Source organism: Tupaia chinensis, unplaced genomic scaffold (genome assembly GCF_000334495.1).
Source record: "Tupaia chinensis unplaced genomic scaffold, TupChi_1.0 Scaffold000067_1, whole genome shotgun sequence".
NCBI classification, from domain to species: Eukaryota; Metazoa; Chordata; class Mammalia; order Scandentia; family Tupaiidae; genus Tupaia; species Tupaia belangeri.
Window position 1 is genome coordinate 1,877,902 of NW_006159526.1, and position 13,320 is coordinate 1,891,221.

At 55.1% G+C, this 13,320-nt stretch overlaps 1 protein-coding gene and 1 non-coding gene across 5 annotated transcripts in view; one reads left to right on the forward strand and one right to left on the reverse strand.

The window, feature by feature from the left end:
- Positions 1-13,320, reverse strand: part of KCNN4 (potassium calcium-activated channel subfamily N member 4) — a 15,500-nt gene continuing 2,180 nt past the window's right edge. The window contains exons 2-9 of one of the 4 annotated variants that reach the window (XM_006142038.3): positions 11,420-11,515; positions 9,917-10,344; positions 7,765-7,900; positions 4,355-4,465; positions 4,115-4,233; positions 3,693-3,762; positions 1,023-1,190; positions 1-555 (exon numbers count right to left, since the gene is read on the reverse strand). In XM_006142038.3, coding sequence (XP_006142100.1) covers positions 1,026-1,190; positions 3,693-3,762; positions 4,115-4,233; positions 4,355-4,465; positions 7,765-7,900; positions 9,917-10,344; positions 11,420-11,515 — 1,125 coding nt within the window. In that variant the 3' untranslated portion in view covers positions 1-555; positions 1,023-1,025. The remainder of the gene's footprint in view (positions 556-1,022; positions 1,191-3,692; positions 3,763-4,114; positions 4,234-4,354; positions 4,466-7,764; positions 7,901-9,916; positions 10,345-11,419; positions 11,516-13,320) is intronic. The other 3 variants (XM_027766826.1, XM_027766823.1, XM_027766825.1) reach the window with 3 other exon arrangements.
- On the forward strand, positions 2,884-2,987 carry LOC114005613 (U6 spliceosomal RNA). The gene has a single exon (XR_003547443.1). It is a non-coding gene; the product is annotated as a U6 spliceosomal RNA (small nuclear RNA).

Sequence of the window (13,320 nt, forward strand, 5' to 3'; positions counted from 1 at the left end):
TGTTTAACATTTATTACAAAGTATAAGAACAGAGACTGGTGAGATGCACTCCCTCCCACCACCAGATTAGCCTCTGCAGATCTGGAAAAACGGTGTCCTCCACCTGTCCCGCCAGGGGGCGCTGCCTTCTTCCTGGCCCCAGCCTTGGACTCAGTACCTTCAGCCCGTCCAGCGGTAGCCGAAGCTTTCAAGGGTCCTGGACTCCTGACCCCAGTCCCCTCCTCTCTGGGGACCTAGGAGTCTGGCCTCAGCACCTCCACTTCTGACTGGAAGCCGGAGGTCATCTGTAGCAGCATAGTGAAAATGTTTTAAAAAATGAGTCATGTGGGGTGACCATGACCATGTTCCCATCTGGGGCCTTGGGTAGGCCAAGCCTTCTCCCCTTCAGCCAGTGTCCCCTCCAGCAGCCATCAGTTAGTCCACCCACTCCAAGGTGAGGTCTCCTTTGGTCCTTGCATTGGAGGTACTTTATTCATGGACCTGGTTCAGGAGTGGCAGGGAGGATGTCCTAGACCTCAGTCCTGGGGAAAGCAGCCCGTTCCTCATCTGTGGATTCTGGGGAGACATGCAGAGAGATGTTAGCCAGGCAGGCCAGAAAGCAGAGGAAGAGTGGGAGCAGGGACACACCGAGGGCGAGGCAGGCAGAAACCGTGGGCAGAGGCAGGAGGATGTGGGTAGGTGTCCCTAGGCACCCAGAGACCAGGGTACAGATGAGCATCTGGACAGAGACCTACAATGGACAGAGTCAGCGCACCCAGCAACGGGCAGAGAAAGACACACAGACCGAGCAAAGAGAGCGGGAGAAGGTGCCGAGGGTCAGCGGAGGGGAGAAGGAACCTGTCCTTCCTCCTTCACTGCCACCCAGCTTGAACACAGAGTCCTTTCCTCCAGACAGTGCCAGAGCTGAAGAGAAAGGCTGGCCTTGTCTCCAGGCTGTCCCCCACCCCCTTAGCTACACAGGGTGCTGGCCACAGGCACCCTTCCTCCAGGATGCCTTCCTGCCTGAGTCCCAGCTCCCTCACCAGCTACGTGGCCTCCTGGCTGGGTTCTGCAAGCTGTCGTGGCCCCAGGGCGGAGCTAAGCAGCTCCGTCAAGGCATCCAGCTTCCCTGCCAGTGCATCGATCCGCTTCTCCAGGGCCCGGTGTGAACTGCTCAGACCCAGCTGCAAGTCACACAGGATCATGTGCATCTGGGTGGGAAGAGATGGTCGAGGGTGTCAGGGGCTTTCCCCTTTCCTGCTCCAAAGCTAAAGCAATAGAAGCAACGTTTATTAAGTCCTCACTGGCCTTTGACAATCATGCTTGGAAATAGCTGTAACCATTCACTGACTACCTACCAAATCCCAGCCACTTAGCTGGGTGCTTTTACTGTATGGTTTAAACCTTCCTAAAAGCCATGAGGGGGGACCAGCAGGTGGCGTGGTGGTTAAGGCACTGGACACTTCCACATGGCTGACCACGGTTCAGGTCCTAGACCTGGTGGCTTGCTTTCTCACTTTCTCTCACTCTCTCTCTCTCTCATCAAATTTAAATGAATGAGTGAATAAATACAATTTTTAAAAAAGCCATGAGGAGTGGGAATCCTGTTCTCATCTTTTTTATTAAAGATTTTTTTATTTAACCTTATTTATTTATTTTTGAGAGGTTTTTTGCTATAGGGCATGTGCACTCACCAGAAGGACAGAGATAGAAAGCAAGAAATCCCCCCCCCGGGGAGGATGGCCATACCACAATCCCTTCTCCATTCTCCTCTTGGGATCTTGGGCACGCACGCACACGTGCCCGACATGAGTTTAAGCCACTGGGTCTGGGACTCAAACCACAGTCGACCACATGGGAGTCCAGTGACATAGCCATTACGCTAACTGCTGGTCCCTATTTATTTTTTTTAAAATTTGACCAGAGGGGACAGAGAGAGAGAATGTGAGAAAGCAAGCTGCCAGATTCAGGACTTGAACCACGGTTGGCCATGTGGGAGTCCAGCGTCCCTAACCACCATGCCACCTGCCAGCCCCCCTGTTCTCATCTTACAGCTGAAGAAACTGAGTTAAGGAGCACTTAGTTGACACACCCAAGGTAGCGCCTAGAAGGGCCTGGACATGGCAGGTGCTCATTAAATATTTGTAGAGTCAATGACGACTTCCAAGTTCACATAGTCCTTTTACTGAATTCCCAAACCAGGGTCCACGCTAAATCCTTGAAGGTTTGTGAGATTTCTATGGGAATTCTTGACTTCTGTGGTATGGGTTTGATAATCCCAAGAACTTTTGATGTTCCCGGGCCACCACCCCCTCACTGAGACTGGCCAGGTGATTTGGGGGCCTGCATCCGTGACTGTGTTTACCGCGGTATTGGTGCTCAGGGCCACTGTTTGAATTGTCACAAACTAGAGAGAAAAAGCAGAGGCCACTAGACGAGCAGAAGGTGCTGTTAGCCAAGCCATGGGGGTGTGGCGTCACTGTCCCTGAGCACTGGCAGAATCAAATGGTCTCAGCAGCAAAAGGGGCATGTGAGCCAAGTCATGCCCCCTTCTCAAGAGCAGCAGAGATTGAGCTTTACTGAAACAATGTTACCGGTCTACTCAGCGTTGTAAATAGAATTTTTATTGGTTTTTGCCATCGATGTTTGAGCTTGGTTTGTAAATTTGCTTAGGTTTTTATTATGTAAGAGTTGTCGTTGGAAGGAATTTTACATCCGTCCACATGTAAGCAACTTGACAGTAGAGATTAGTTGAAGCCAAACAGTGAGGCTCTTTGTACAATGTCTCTCTTTTTTTTTTTTTTTACGTTTAAAAGTGATCCACAGAGCTGGGGATGGTGGTGCACCCCTGCAGCCCCAGCTGGGAGGCGGAGTAGAAGGACTATCTTAACAAGAAAAGGAGGCGTGCTCGCTTCGGCAGCACATACACTAACATTGGAACAACACAGAGATTAGCATGGCCCCTGCGTGAGGATGGCATGGAAATTCGTGAAGTGTTCCATATTTTGTGAATCAATAAAATATGGAACAAAGTTTAGTATGGAAGGGAGGACGGGGGAAGGAAAAAAGTAAAAGTATGCTCAATTGACCAAAAAATGAGAAGCTACTTGCTGAGAAGTTATAGAGTAATATCTTTGGCTTGACTGACATGCATAGTATTTGTGCTGGAAAAAGAAATGTACACTGTAAAGATGTGATTAAATGTAAATAATTAATTTTAAAAAGTAAATAAGTAAAGTTAAATAAAATAATTCTTTAAAAAATTTTTTCTTAAAAAAGGAGGGGGACCAGTAGTTGGCGTAATGGCTATGTCACTGAACTCCCATGTAATCAACTGCAGTTCAAGTCCCGAACTCGGTGGGTTAAACTCATGCCAGGAACATGTGCGTGTGTGCCCAGGATCCTGAGAGGAGAATGGAGGAGAAGGGATTGTGGCGTGGCCATCCCTCCTGGGGGGAGATTTCTCGCTTTCTGTCTCTCTGTCTGTCTGGGGAGCATACACGCCTTATAGCAACCTCTCCAAAAAAAAAAAAAGAAAAGGAGGACCCGCAACGTATTGGTACAAGTAAAAAGCTCTGTATCACGTCGTTCATTCACCCACTCCCACGACTATTAACCTTTACTGAGCACCTTCGTGTGCCGGGACCCTGCCAAGCTTCCCTATTTTCCTGCCAGCCTCTTCTTTCAGACCTCCTCCCACGGAACCCCGGTACCTTGGAGATGTCCACCATGGAGTTCACTTGCTCTCGGAGCTTTCGGTGTTTCAGCCGCACCTGGCGGAACCTGTGGGAAGTGGGGGGTCCACTCTACAAACCTGGCCCCTGGTTCGGGGATAGGATGAGGAAAGGAGAGACTATAAAGAAGGAACATTGCCTAAGAGCCGGAGGGGTGGGAGGAGGGTGCTGCACCCGTGAGCCCTCCTCCAGTAGAGAGCCAGGCATCCAGGTCCACAGACACTCAGATGTGTATAAGTCAGTCCAGTCACAAAGTCACAGATCTGCATGGACAGCTCCTCATGAGGCCACACACGGATGACCTGAGCAGGCAAGGGCATGTGTGCACGCACACACATGCTATGCAGAGGGAGCAGATACGGACACGGGGGCACAGGGTGTGTGCACAGAGCGGCCCTCACGTGTTGATGGCGGCCAGCAGCCTGCGCTGGTGCCTGCGGGCAGCTCCCGAGTCCTTCCTGCGTGTGTGCTTGTAGAACATCCAGGCCTCTTGTAGCACTCGGGCAGCAGACTCCTTCATCTGGAGGTGCATGGCACAGTGTCAAGCCCACCTGGCCCCTAGGACTCCGGGAAGAGGGACCCGGGAACCCCCTCTCCCGGCCCTGGGGGGCTGGGTCTGGGTGCCATCTGATCTTCCTCACCTCTTTGGCGTACTGGATGTCCATCATGAAGTTGTGCACGTGCTTCTCTGCCTTGTTGAATTCCAGCTTTCGGGCCACCACAGCCACCAGCAGGGCTGTACAGCAGACCCCCTGTGGGCACATTAGGCCTGTGGCCCACGGCTGTAGGGCTCTGGGCCACCAGGTCTCCCCATGAGCCCTCCCAACAGCCACAGAAGGCAGGTACCCCCATCCTTAGTTGACAGACAAGCAAACAGGCCGAGAGGAGAACCAAGTCCCTCAGCTCAGGGTTTGGAGTTAGGATCAGAAATCACATCTGGGGGCCAGCAGTTAGCGTAATGGCTATGTCGCTGGACTCCCACGTAGTCGACCGCGGTTTGCGTCCTAGACCCGGTGGCTTAAACTCACGCCGGGTGCGTGTGCGTGCGTGCCCAAGATCCCGAGAGAGAATGGAGGAGAAGGGATTGTGGCATGGCTATCCCCCCTGGGGGGGGGTGATTTCTCACTTTCTGTCTCTCTGTCTGGTGAGCGCACGCACCCTATAGCAAAAACCTCTCAAAAAAAAAAAAAAAACGATCACATCTGTCTGAGTCCACTGTCGGAATGGCCTTTTGGGTAAGGATGTGACTGGAGGAAGGAGAGAGAGGCTGGTCCTTGCAAGGGTCAGACCTCCGGCTCCCATGGGTCCCCTTCCTCCTGCTCACACCTAGTCAGTCTCGGGTCAGAGGGTGTCCCTCACTTCATTCCCCTTCCACCCCACTACAGCTTCTTCCCAGTTCCATTCCTGTCCTCTTCTTCCTGGGCCATCTCCAGACTCCCACTCACCCTACTCTGCTCCCAGGGGGCCTAACACCCGGCTGTGACAGTGCCCCCCTCACTCTAATCTCCCAGGCTCTCACAGCCCAGCTCTCAAAGCCGTCCAGGGCATAGGCGTCTCTCCCAGACAGCTCAGCCCTGGCTGCAGTCTACCTCCCCCCGAGCACCTTCCTCCAGGTGCTCATTCTCCTCTCTCCCTTCTCCCAGAGCTCCTGTCCCTCCAAGGCCCTGTTCAATCCCAAGTGCTTGGGCGAGCTGGTGGACTGAGTGATGGTTAAGGCAGTGGATGCCACACGGCCCACTGTGCAGTTGAGTCCTAGGCCTAAAGGCTGGAGAAACACACCAAGCCATGGCACACATGCATGCCCCAAATTCCAAAAGGAGGAAGAGAGGGACAAGGAGCTGTGGTATGACTGCCCCCCACCCCCACCTCTCTCTGGCAAATGCACACGCCCTCTGGCAAATTTAAGAAAAAGATCCCAACTGCTCTGTGGCACTTTTCCTCAAATTAGAATGAATCCTCCTCTCGAGTCTACAGATGATGTAGTGGTTACGTCGCTGGATTATCACGTGGCTGACTACAGTTTGAGTCCCGGATCCAGTGGCTTCAAACTCACACCAGGCATGTGTGTGTGCATGCCCCAGATCCCAGGAGGAGAAGAGATTGCAGCGTGGCCCTCCCCTGGGGGGTATTTTTGCACTTTCTGTCTCTCTGGCTAGCACATGCACCCTATAACAAAAATCTCTCAGGAAAAAAGAAAGAAAGAAAGAAAGAATTAACCTTCCTGTGAAGTTTCCAGCTCTTGCTCACTTATAATAATTTACTTATTACAAACTTTGGCTCCAAGGACTGCCAGGGTTCCAAGTCCATTCTGAGTAAGTTATTTAAATTTTTTTTTCTTTTATTGCCAGAGATGTGTTCTCCCCAGAGAGAGGGGGGATGAAAGCACCTCCTAATGGGGTGAGGTCAGGCCACAACCCCTTCTCCATCTCTCCAGCCTGTCAGGATTTGGGGCACACATGCACACATGCCTGGCATTTTTTTTTTAAGAGGTTTTTGCTATAGGGCGCGTGTGCTCGCCAGACAGAGAGAGACAGAGAGAGAGATAGAAAGCGAGAAATCACTCCCCAGGGGGGATGGTCATGCCACAATCCCTTCTCCTCCATTCTCCTCTCGGGATCTTGGGCACGTACGCACATGCGCCCGGTGTGAGTTTAAGCCACCGGGTCCGGGACTCGAACCACGGTTGACTACGTGGGAGTCCAGCAACATAGCCATTATGCTAACTGCTGGTCCCAACCTGGCATGTTTTTTAAGCCACCAGGTCTGGGATTCAAACTGTGAACAGCTATGTGGGACTTGGATCCCTTACTGCTGAGCCAGGGGCCAACCCTGAGCAAGTTATTTAATCTCTCAGTATCTCAGTTTCTCATCCATGAAATGGGCATGCCCTCACAGGACTATGCTGTAGATCCCAGGAGTTTACACCTGGAAGTGTTCAGAGCAGGGACTGGCTCAGTCTGGGTGCAACAAAAGTAACCTATCTATATTATTATACTAGGGAAACTTTCTGTCAAGAGTGGGCTGTGCACTCCAGTGCAGACTGCCTTTTCTCTCCCTTTCTTCCTTCCCTCCCTCCCTCCCTTCCTTCCTTCCTTCCTTCCTTCCTTCCTTCCTTCCTTCCTTCCTTCCTTCTTTCTCTCTTTCTTTCTTTCTCTTTTTAAGAGAGATTTTTGCTATAGGGCATGTGTGCTCACCAGAGAGACAGAGGGAGACAGAGAGACAAAAAGCGAGAAATCACCCCCCAGGGGGGATGGCCATGCTGCAATCCCTTCTCCTCCATTTTCCTCTCGGGATCTTGGGCACGCACACACACACACGCTGGTGTGAGTTTAAGCCACCGGGTCCAAAACTTGAACCGCATCAACTACGTGTGAGTCCAGCGATGTAGCCATTACACCACCTGCTGGTCCCATTTCTGTCCCAGTTTCTCCTTCTGTGAGGTCCTAGAAGTCCAGGGAGTTCTTGACATTTTGGAAGTGTTTTCTTGGCTGTCTCTTCCCTTGTCCTAGAGACTCACCGCTGTTAGGGGGATTGCTCTTCTAACCCTCTCAACAGCTCTATGAGGAGTAACTGGTATCGGCAGCCCCATTTCACAAACGAGGAAATTGAGGCCCAGGGAGATGATGTGGCTGGCCTAAGATCCCCAACCAGGAAGTGATAAGAAGCAGGATTTAAACCCAGGTAGTCTGGCCCTACAGCATGCTCTTGGTGACTACATCCTCTGCCCTTGATGGGAGCTGGAAGAATGGATTCCTGGGTTTTGGAGGACCCCGGGGCTGGGAAACAAGGTGCCTGAGTGCTCAGAGGATGGGGGGAAGGGTGCCTAAACCTTGTTGGGGTTGGAGCCTAGATTCCTGGGTTCTGGAAGAAAATGGGGCTGGGAAGTGAGAGAGTAAGGACTTGGGGGTGGGATTCTGGGTCTTAGAAGAAAGTAGGGCTGGCTGGCTGGGTCCCAAGGAGAGGACAGACGTGTTGGGGGTCCAGACGCCCACATTCCTCAGGTGCCCTGAGGGCCGGAGGATGAGCAGTCTGGACCAGGGCGGGACCTCACCATGACTCCAGTGCAGAGGCAGACGATCTTGCCCCACATGGTGCCCGGGACCACGTCGCCATAGCCGATAGTCAGGAAGGTGATGGGGATCAGCCACAGTGTGTCTGCAAGGTCCCCAGTGGCATTGACAGCCTGCCTGTGGGGAAGGGAGGGTGAGTTCTGGTGCCACCCCCTGGAGGTTGCCGTGATGTCTGCGCCCCACTTCCCCCCCCAAGGAGCACCTGGACTAAAGCCAGTCCACCCTGAGAGCCTGCCTGACCTGTCCGCTGTGTGACCTAGGCAGGATGCTTGGCCACCCTGGGTGGAGAGATCCGAACCAGCCCTAGGCAGTTCCAAAGCCTGGTGATTTCAGCTGCCTGGACGATGCATTCCGAGTGTGTGGTTGAGGGGTGAGGAGAGCTGACGCCCAGCCCAACCTTTACGGGTCAGACCCTGGCCAGAGGCTGCATCCACCCAGAGGAAGAGACGTCTTTCTCTAATTTCTACAAAGATGCTGTGTGGCCCAGAGGCGGCTCTATCAGGACCCTAAAGGTAGGATTCTAAAGCGTCATGGCGAGATGTTGCCTTTCTTTGCCCTAACCTGATAGAAGAGGACATTTAGGCCCAGCCAAGGAGAGAACTGGAAAACGGAGACTTGTCTAACTTTACTCACAGGCCTCTTTGCATCAAGATGAGCAGGGGAAAACATAAGGCAACATTCGTGTGGGCTCCAGATACCTCAGATCTCTGCACGAGAGTTTCTGGAGGTGGGGATAGAAACTGCACAGTTAGCAAGCTTTGTCCTCGTCCCAGTACAGTCAAGTTTGGGGACTTCTGCCTTGGGATTTTGAACTTTAACCCCCTTCCCGTTTTCCCATTTCTCAGATAAGAAACATCAGGGGGGTGGGGACCATTTATCAGTCTTGATTCTGATGAATTTCCCAGTCGATAAAACTAAGATTCTGGGAAGTGAAGAAATGTCAAATCACGGAAGAGGGTCCAGCAGTTGGCGTAATGGCTGTCGCTGGACTCCCATGTAGTTGACTGCGGTTCGAGTCCCAAACCCAGTGGCTTAAACTCATGCCAGGCCCGTATGTGTGCGTGCCCAGGATCCTGAGAGAAGAATGGAGGAGAAGGGATTGTGGGGTGGCCATCCCCCCTGAGGGGGGGGCGTGATCCCTCGCTTTCTGTCTCTCTGCCTCTCTCTGTCTTTCCAGTGAGCACATGTGCCCTATAGCAAAAACCTCTCAAAAAAAAATAAATAGATCACAGAAGAATAGACTTGCCAGGGCTACTTGAAGGATGGTGGAATTTGACCCCCATTTTGCAGATGAGGAAACACGAACTAAGGCTCCGAGAGGCGAGATCTGAAGCCAGATGGTATCATTCTGCCCTCAACAGCCCTTTGCCAGATACTCTAACCCCGAGGTTCTCAAACCAGGGTGAGCACCAATCAGCTGGAGGGGCCGTTAGAACGGAGGGCTGGGCCCCACCCCAGAGTTTCCGAGTCAGTGAGTCTGGGTGGAGCCTGCGCATCAACATTGTGACATGTCCTCTGGTGATGCTACCGGTCCTGCAACCACACGTAGGTGTCTGTCTCCCTAAGAGGGAGGAATGGAGCTCTGAGAGGGTACAGGCCCCACATCAGGCTACAGTGTCCGGCCCGTAGCCAGAACCTGCTCCCAACGCCCTGTGGGGAATTATTCCCAGAGCAGCTCCAAACACCCTCCCCCTGCCAGGGTGACAGCAAGCACCAACGATGCCACTGTGCTGTTCTAGTCTGGAGAGATGTCCCCTTCTCCCCAAGGCAGATGCAATCTTTGGTCAGATCCCAGAACCTGGGTGTGGAGACTGAACAGGTGCCTGGAAACCTGAGGCAGGAGAGACCGTGCCCGCAGGGACGGCTTTTTGGGGTTGTGTGTCCGGGAGGAAGGGCTTATGCCGAGAAGTGGCAGGACTGCCCAGGTGATGAGGGTGTGGTCAAACCTCAGAAGTGTGGAAAATGAGAGCTTCCTCCACTGCTTGGCCCTGGGCACCCAACCTGCACCACCGAACTTGACCTGAATCTCCTCTGCGTGCGCGCGCGCGCGCGCACACACACACACACACACACACACACACACACACACACACGCTCACACCCCATACGCTCCACCCGCCCCCCAGCACTCACCTCTCGGCCACCGACAGCACCCAGGCAGTGGTGAGCCAGAGGCCAAGCGTGAGACCGAGCAGCAGGCGGCCGGGGTGCGTGTTCATGTACAGCTTGGCCACGAACCAGTGGCGGAAGCGGACCTGGTTGAGAGCGCCGATGCTGCGGTACGAAGCGTTGAGCAGGACCCCGCTGCGCAGAAGCACGGCGCGGGGCACCAGGTAGAGGCGCAGCAGCATGGCCAGCGACAGCAGCGCCTCCCCCTGGCCCAGGAAGTTGGGCCAGGTGTGCGCGGCGGTCGGCGGCGCCCCGGCCCACTGCGCGCACGGCGGGCCTCGCACGGGAGCCGGGTGCAGCCCGCACACCGCCAGCTCCAGCACGATCTGCGCCGCCTGCCGCCCGGTCAGCGCCACGCGCCAGTCCCGGAGCCCGTTGTCGGTCATGAACAGCTGCCGGGAAGGGGACGACGGGGAGGGCGGTCAGGCGCGGGTCAAGCAAGGACTTGCCCGCCTGTGCCCCGAGATAAGGGGGGCGCGCCCGCCAGGCCTGGGAGGGAGGGAGATAGCGCAGGGGCGTGGGGCAGGGAAGGCTGGGGAAAGAGCGGGCTGGCCTACGACTTCTCTCCGCCTTCTGCCGGCTCTTCCAGCCCAGGCAGGCAAACTGAGCGCCCTGTGTGCCCGTGTGACCTAAGCAGACAGAAACCCGTGCCTCCCCAGGGTGACATCCACATCCCCGAGTCCTCTCCTCCTGTTTCTGGGACACCCCTGTAATAACATCAGCAATCAATGGGCATTTCCGATGTGCCAGGCACTGCTCCATGGCCTCTACACGGAGGGATTCAGGGACGCTCACAACAGTGAGACCCGTGTTACTGTCACCTCCATTTTATTAGAGGCAGGAACTACGGCCCAGGTCCCTCAGCTGGGCAGCGGTCACTCAACTGCTCTATGACTGTCGTTGGAGATATGTGTACCTCTCACTGAGCCCCATGCCAGGCACTGCACCGGCATTAGCAAGTGTGGCCAATAACCCCGATTTTATATGCAAAGGTATAGGGGGACAGGATGGAGAGAGGGGATGGGATGTGTCTGGGTGGGAGGAGGTAGGTGTGGGTGGGAAGAGTTCCGGTCTGGGAAGGATATTGGCCCAGAGATGAGGAAGTTGAGACTAGGCACCAGTGGGGTCCTTAGCTTTCTAGGGACCAGGATAGGGGGTGGCCAGGCCTAGGGTGAGGTTGCCTGGGGGGCGAGTGGACAGAGCCCAGGAGCTGGGGAGCTGGCGGGGTGGGTACTCAGCATCTGTGAGTGTGTGCGGGAGACTGGGGGCGGCAGGTGGAGGCAGGGTGCAGTGCTCCAGGGGGCTGTGTCTCTGCCCATGGTCCATCCCACACGGAGGGTGAGGGCGTGGGTGCATCTGCACTGGAGGAAGCTCATTACTCAGGTCAGGAGTAGGAGGGTGAGGAGTGTGAGCCACTGGCGGGTGGGGGTGGTGGTGGGGGGGGGGGGCGCGGCGCGGCTGCCCTACCTGGACCTCCTTGGCGTGAAAGGCCACAATGAAGCAGAGGAGCAAGAAGGTGGAGATGCTGATCATGCACTTAACCAGGAACAGGGAGAGGGCCCACTGTTGGGAGGGACAGAAAGAGGGTGAGAGATTCCAGGTCTCCGTCTGGTCCCTGTCCTCCACCTTCCGTCCCAAACACTGGCCCTCCTCAGGCCCCGAGTCTCTAGCCTCTTCTCCTCCACACCAGTGCCTCTTGCTGTCTGAGTTCTGGGGAAGTCTGGACACTGTCATCTTGTCCCCAGGAACAGTGTTCCTTCCTTCCCAACAGGACGACCCTATCCAGATGGTCCACTGGTCTCCTCAGCAATTCTCCTTGGACCCACCCCTCAAGGGAGACCTTGAAACTCACATGCCTTCCTATGCCCATGTCCCCCTTCCCCATCAAAAATAGTTCCCCAGGTGTGTGTGTGAGAGACAGAGAGTGAGAGGGGCAGGGTGTGTAGAAAAAGACATTTGGCCTCTAGAAAGTGTTCCCCTGTCCCTTCTCACCTAGCGGGTCCTGCCCCAGAAACCAACTGCAGTGTACGACCCCCCCATTCCAGAAGAGCCATTCAATCCCCAAGGACTGGATACCCTTCCCTGCTGTCATCCCAGAGGCTGAGTCCCAGAGACCCCAGCCCCAGCTCTGAGACAGCCCCCCAGGCCTGCCTTCTGGCAGCTCCCCCCAAAGCCTGCCCTCTCTCCTGGCTCTCAGCCCAGGGCAGATTTGGCCGGAAGCACAGGGCCTCCAGAAACCACCAAGTTTTTTCCCTCTCTTTGTTTGGCGATACCTTGGAGGAGTCTAGAATCTGGAGGGAGGGTTCTAAAGGACTGCGGGATTCTCCAGGAGGGGTTGGTCCCTGCCTGGGGGTGTCGGAGAGAAGCCACGTGGGCCTAGGCTGAGCCTTGCACCTGTTTCTCCTAAGAGGCTGCCAGCTCCCCTGGCTGGGCCAGGCCTGCCTCTGAGCAGGGAGGAGGGCCAGTTTCCTGCCCCGGGGGCCTGCTCCCCCACCTCCTTCCCGAACAATGGTGCGGTTGTCCTCAGCCCTCCCCCACCTCCTTCATCTCCCTGGCTCCCTGTCTCTCTCTGTCTCAACTCCCACCACATGAACATGAGCCCCCTCCCCACACTGCAATGTGCTTCTCTGGTGGCCCTCCGCGCCTTTCCAATTCCTCTCTGCTCAAATTCTGACCCGTCTACACTTGGGCCCCTGCTCTGGTCTCTGAATTTCCCTTTCTCTGGGGATGGTGGTTTCCGTCTGTTTCTGTTTTGACTGTCTCTGTTTCGACTGGCCTGCGTCGCTGTGCGAATCTCACAGGTGGGTTTCTCAGTAGCTCTCGAGCTCCGTTGGGCTCCCTCTGGGGCTGTACCTCTGTCTCTTGCTTCATCGTGTCTCTGTCTCTCCAGCTCTTTCTGCAGATCTCTGTCTCTCTGCTTCTCTACATCCCTCTCCCTACCCCCACCTCACGGCTATCTCTATCTTGTTCTCCTGGACGCTCCAGGGGCGGAAGCCTCCCTCTCCTTCGGCTCTTCCCCGCTGGGGAGCAGGTGTCTGGGTCCTCTAAAGTGAGTGCACTAGATTGAGATGGAAGTGGGGAGGGGGCATGGATGTGATCATTACATCATCAGAAGGAGACCCTCCAGGGTCACGGGTTTTAATCCTCACCCCCAACTGACAGATGGGGAAACTGAGGCTCAGAAAGCTGCAGCAGCTTCCCAAGGTCCCACTGATGGAGGCAGCGGCCTGGCAGGTGGTGGGAGGAAGGAAGGAAGAAATCAGACAGGAGGAGGGCGAGGGGGTGGGGAGCAGGACCCCTTGTCCTTTCCCATCTGCCAAGGCTGCCACCTCCCCCCGGGCGCGGTGCTGAAGCTTGGGAGCGGCGGG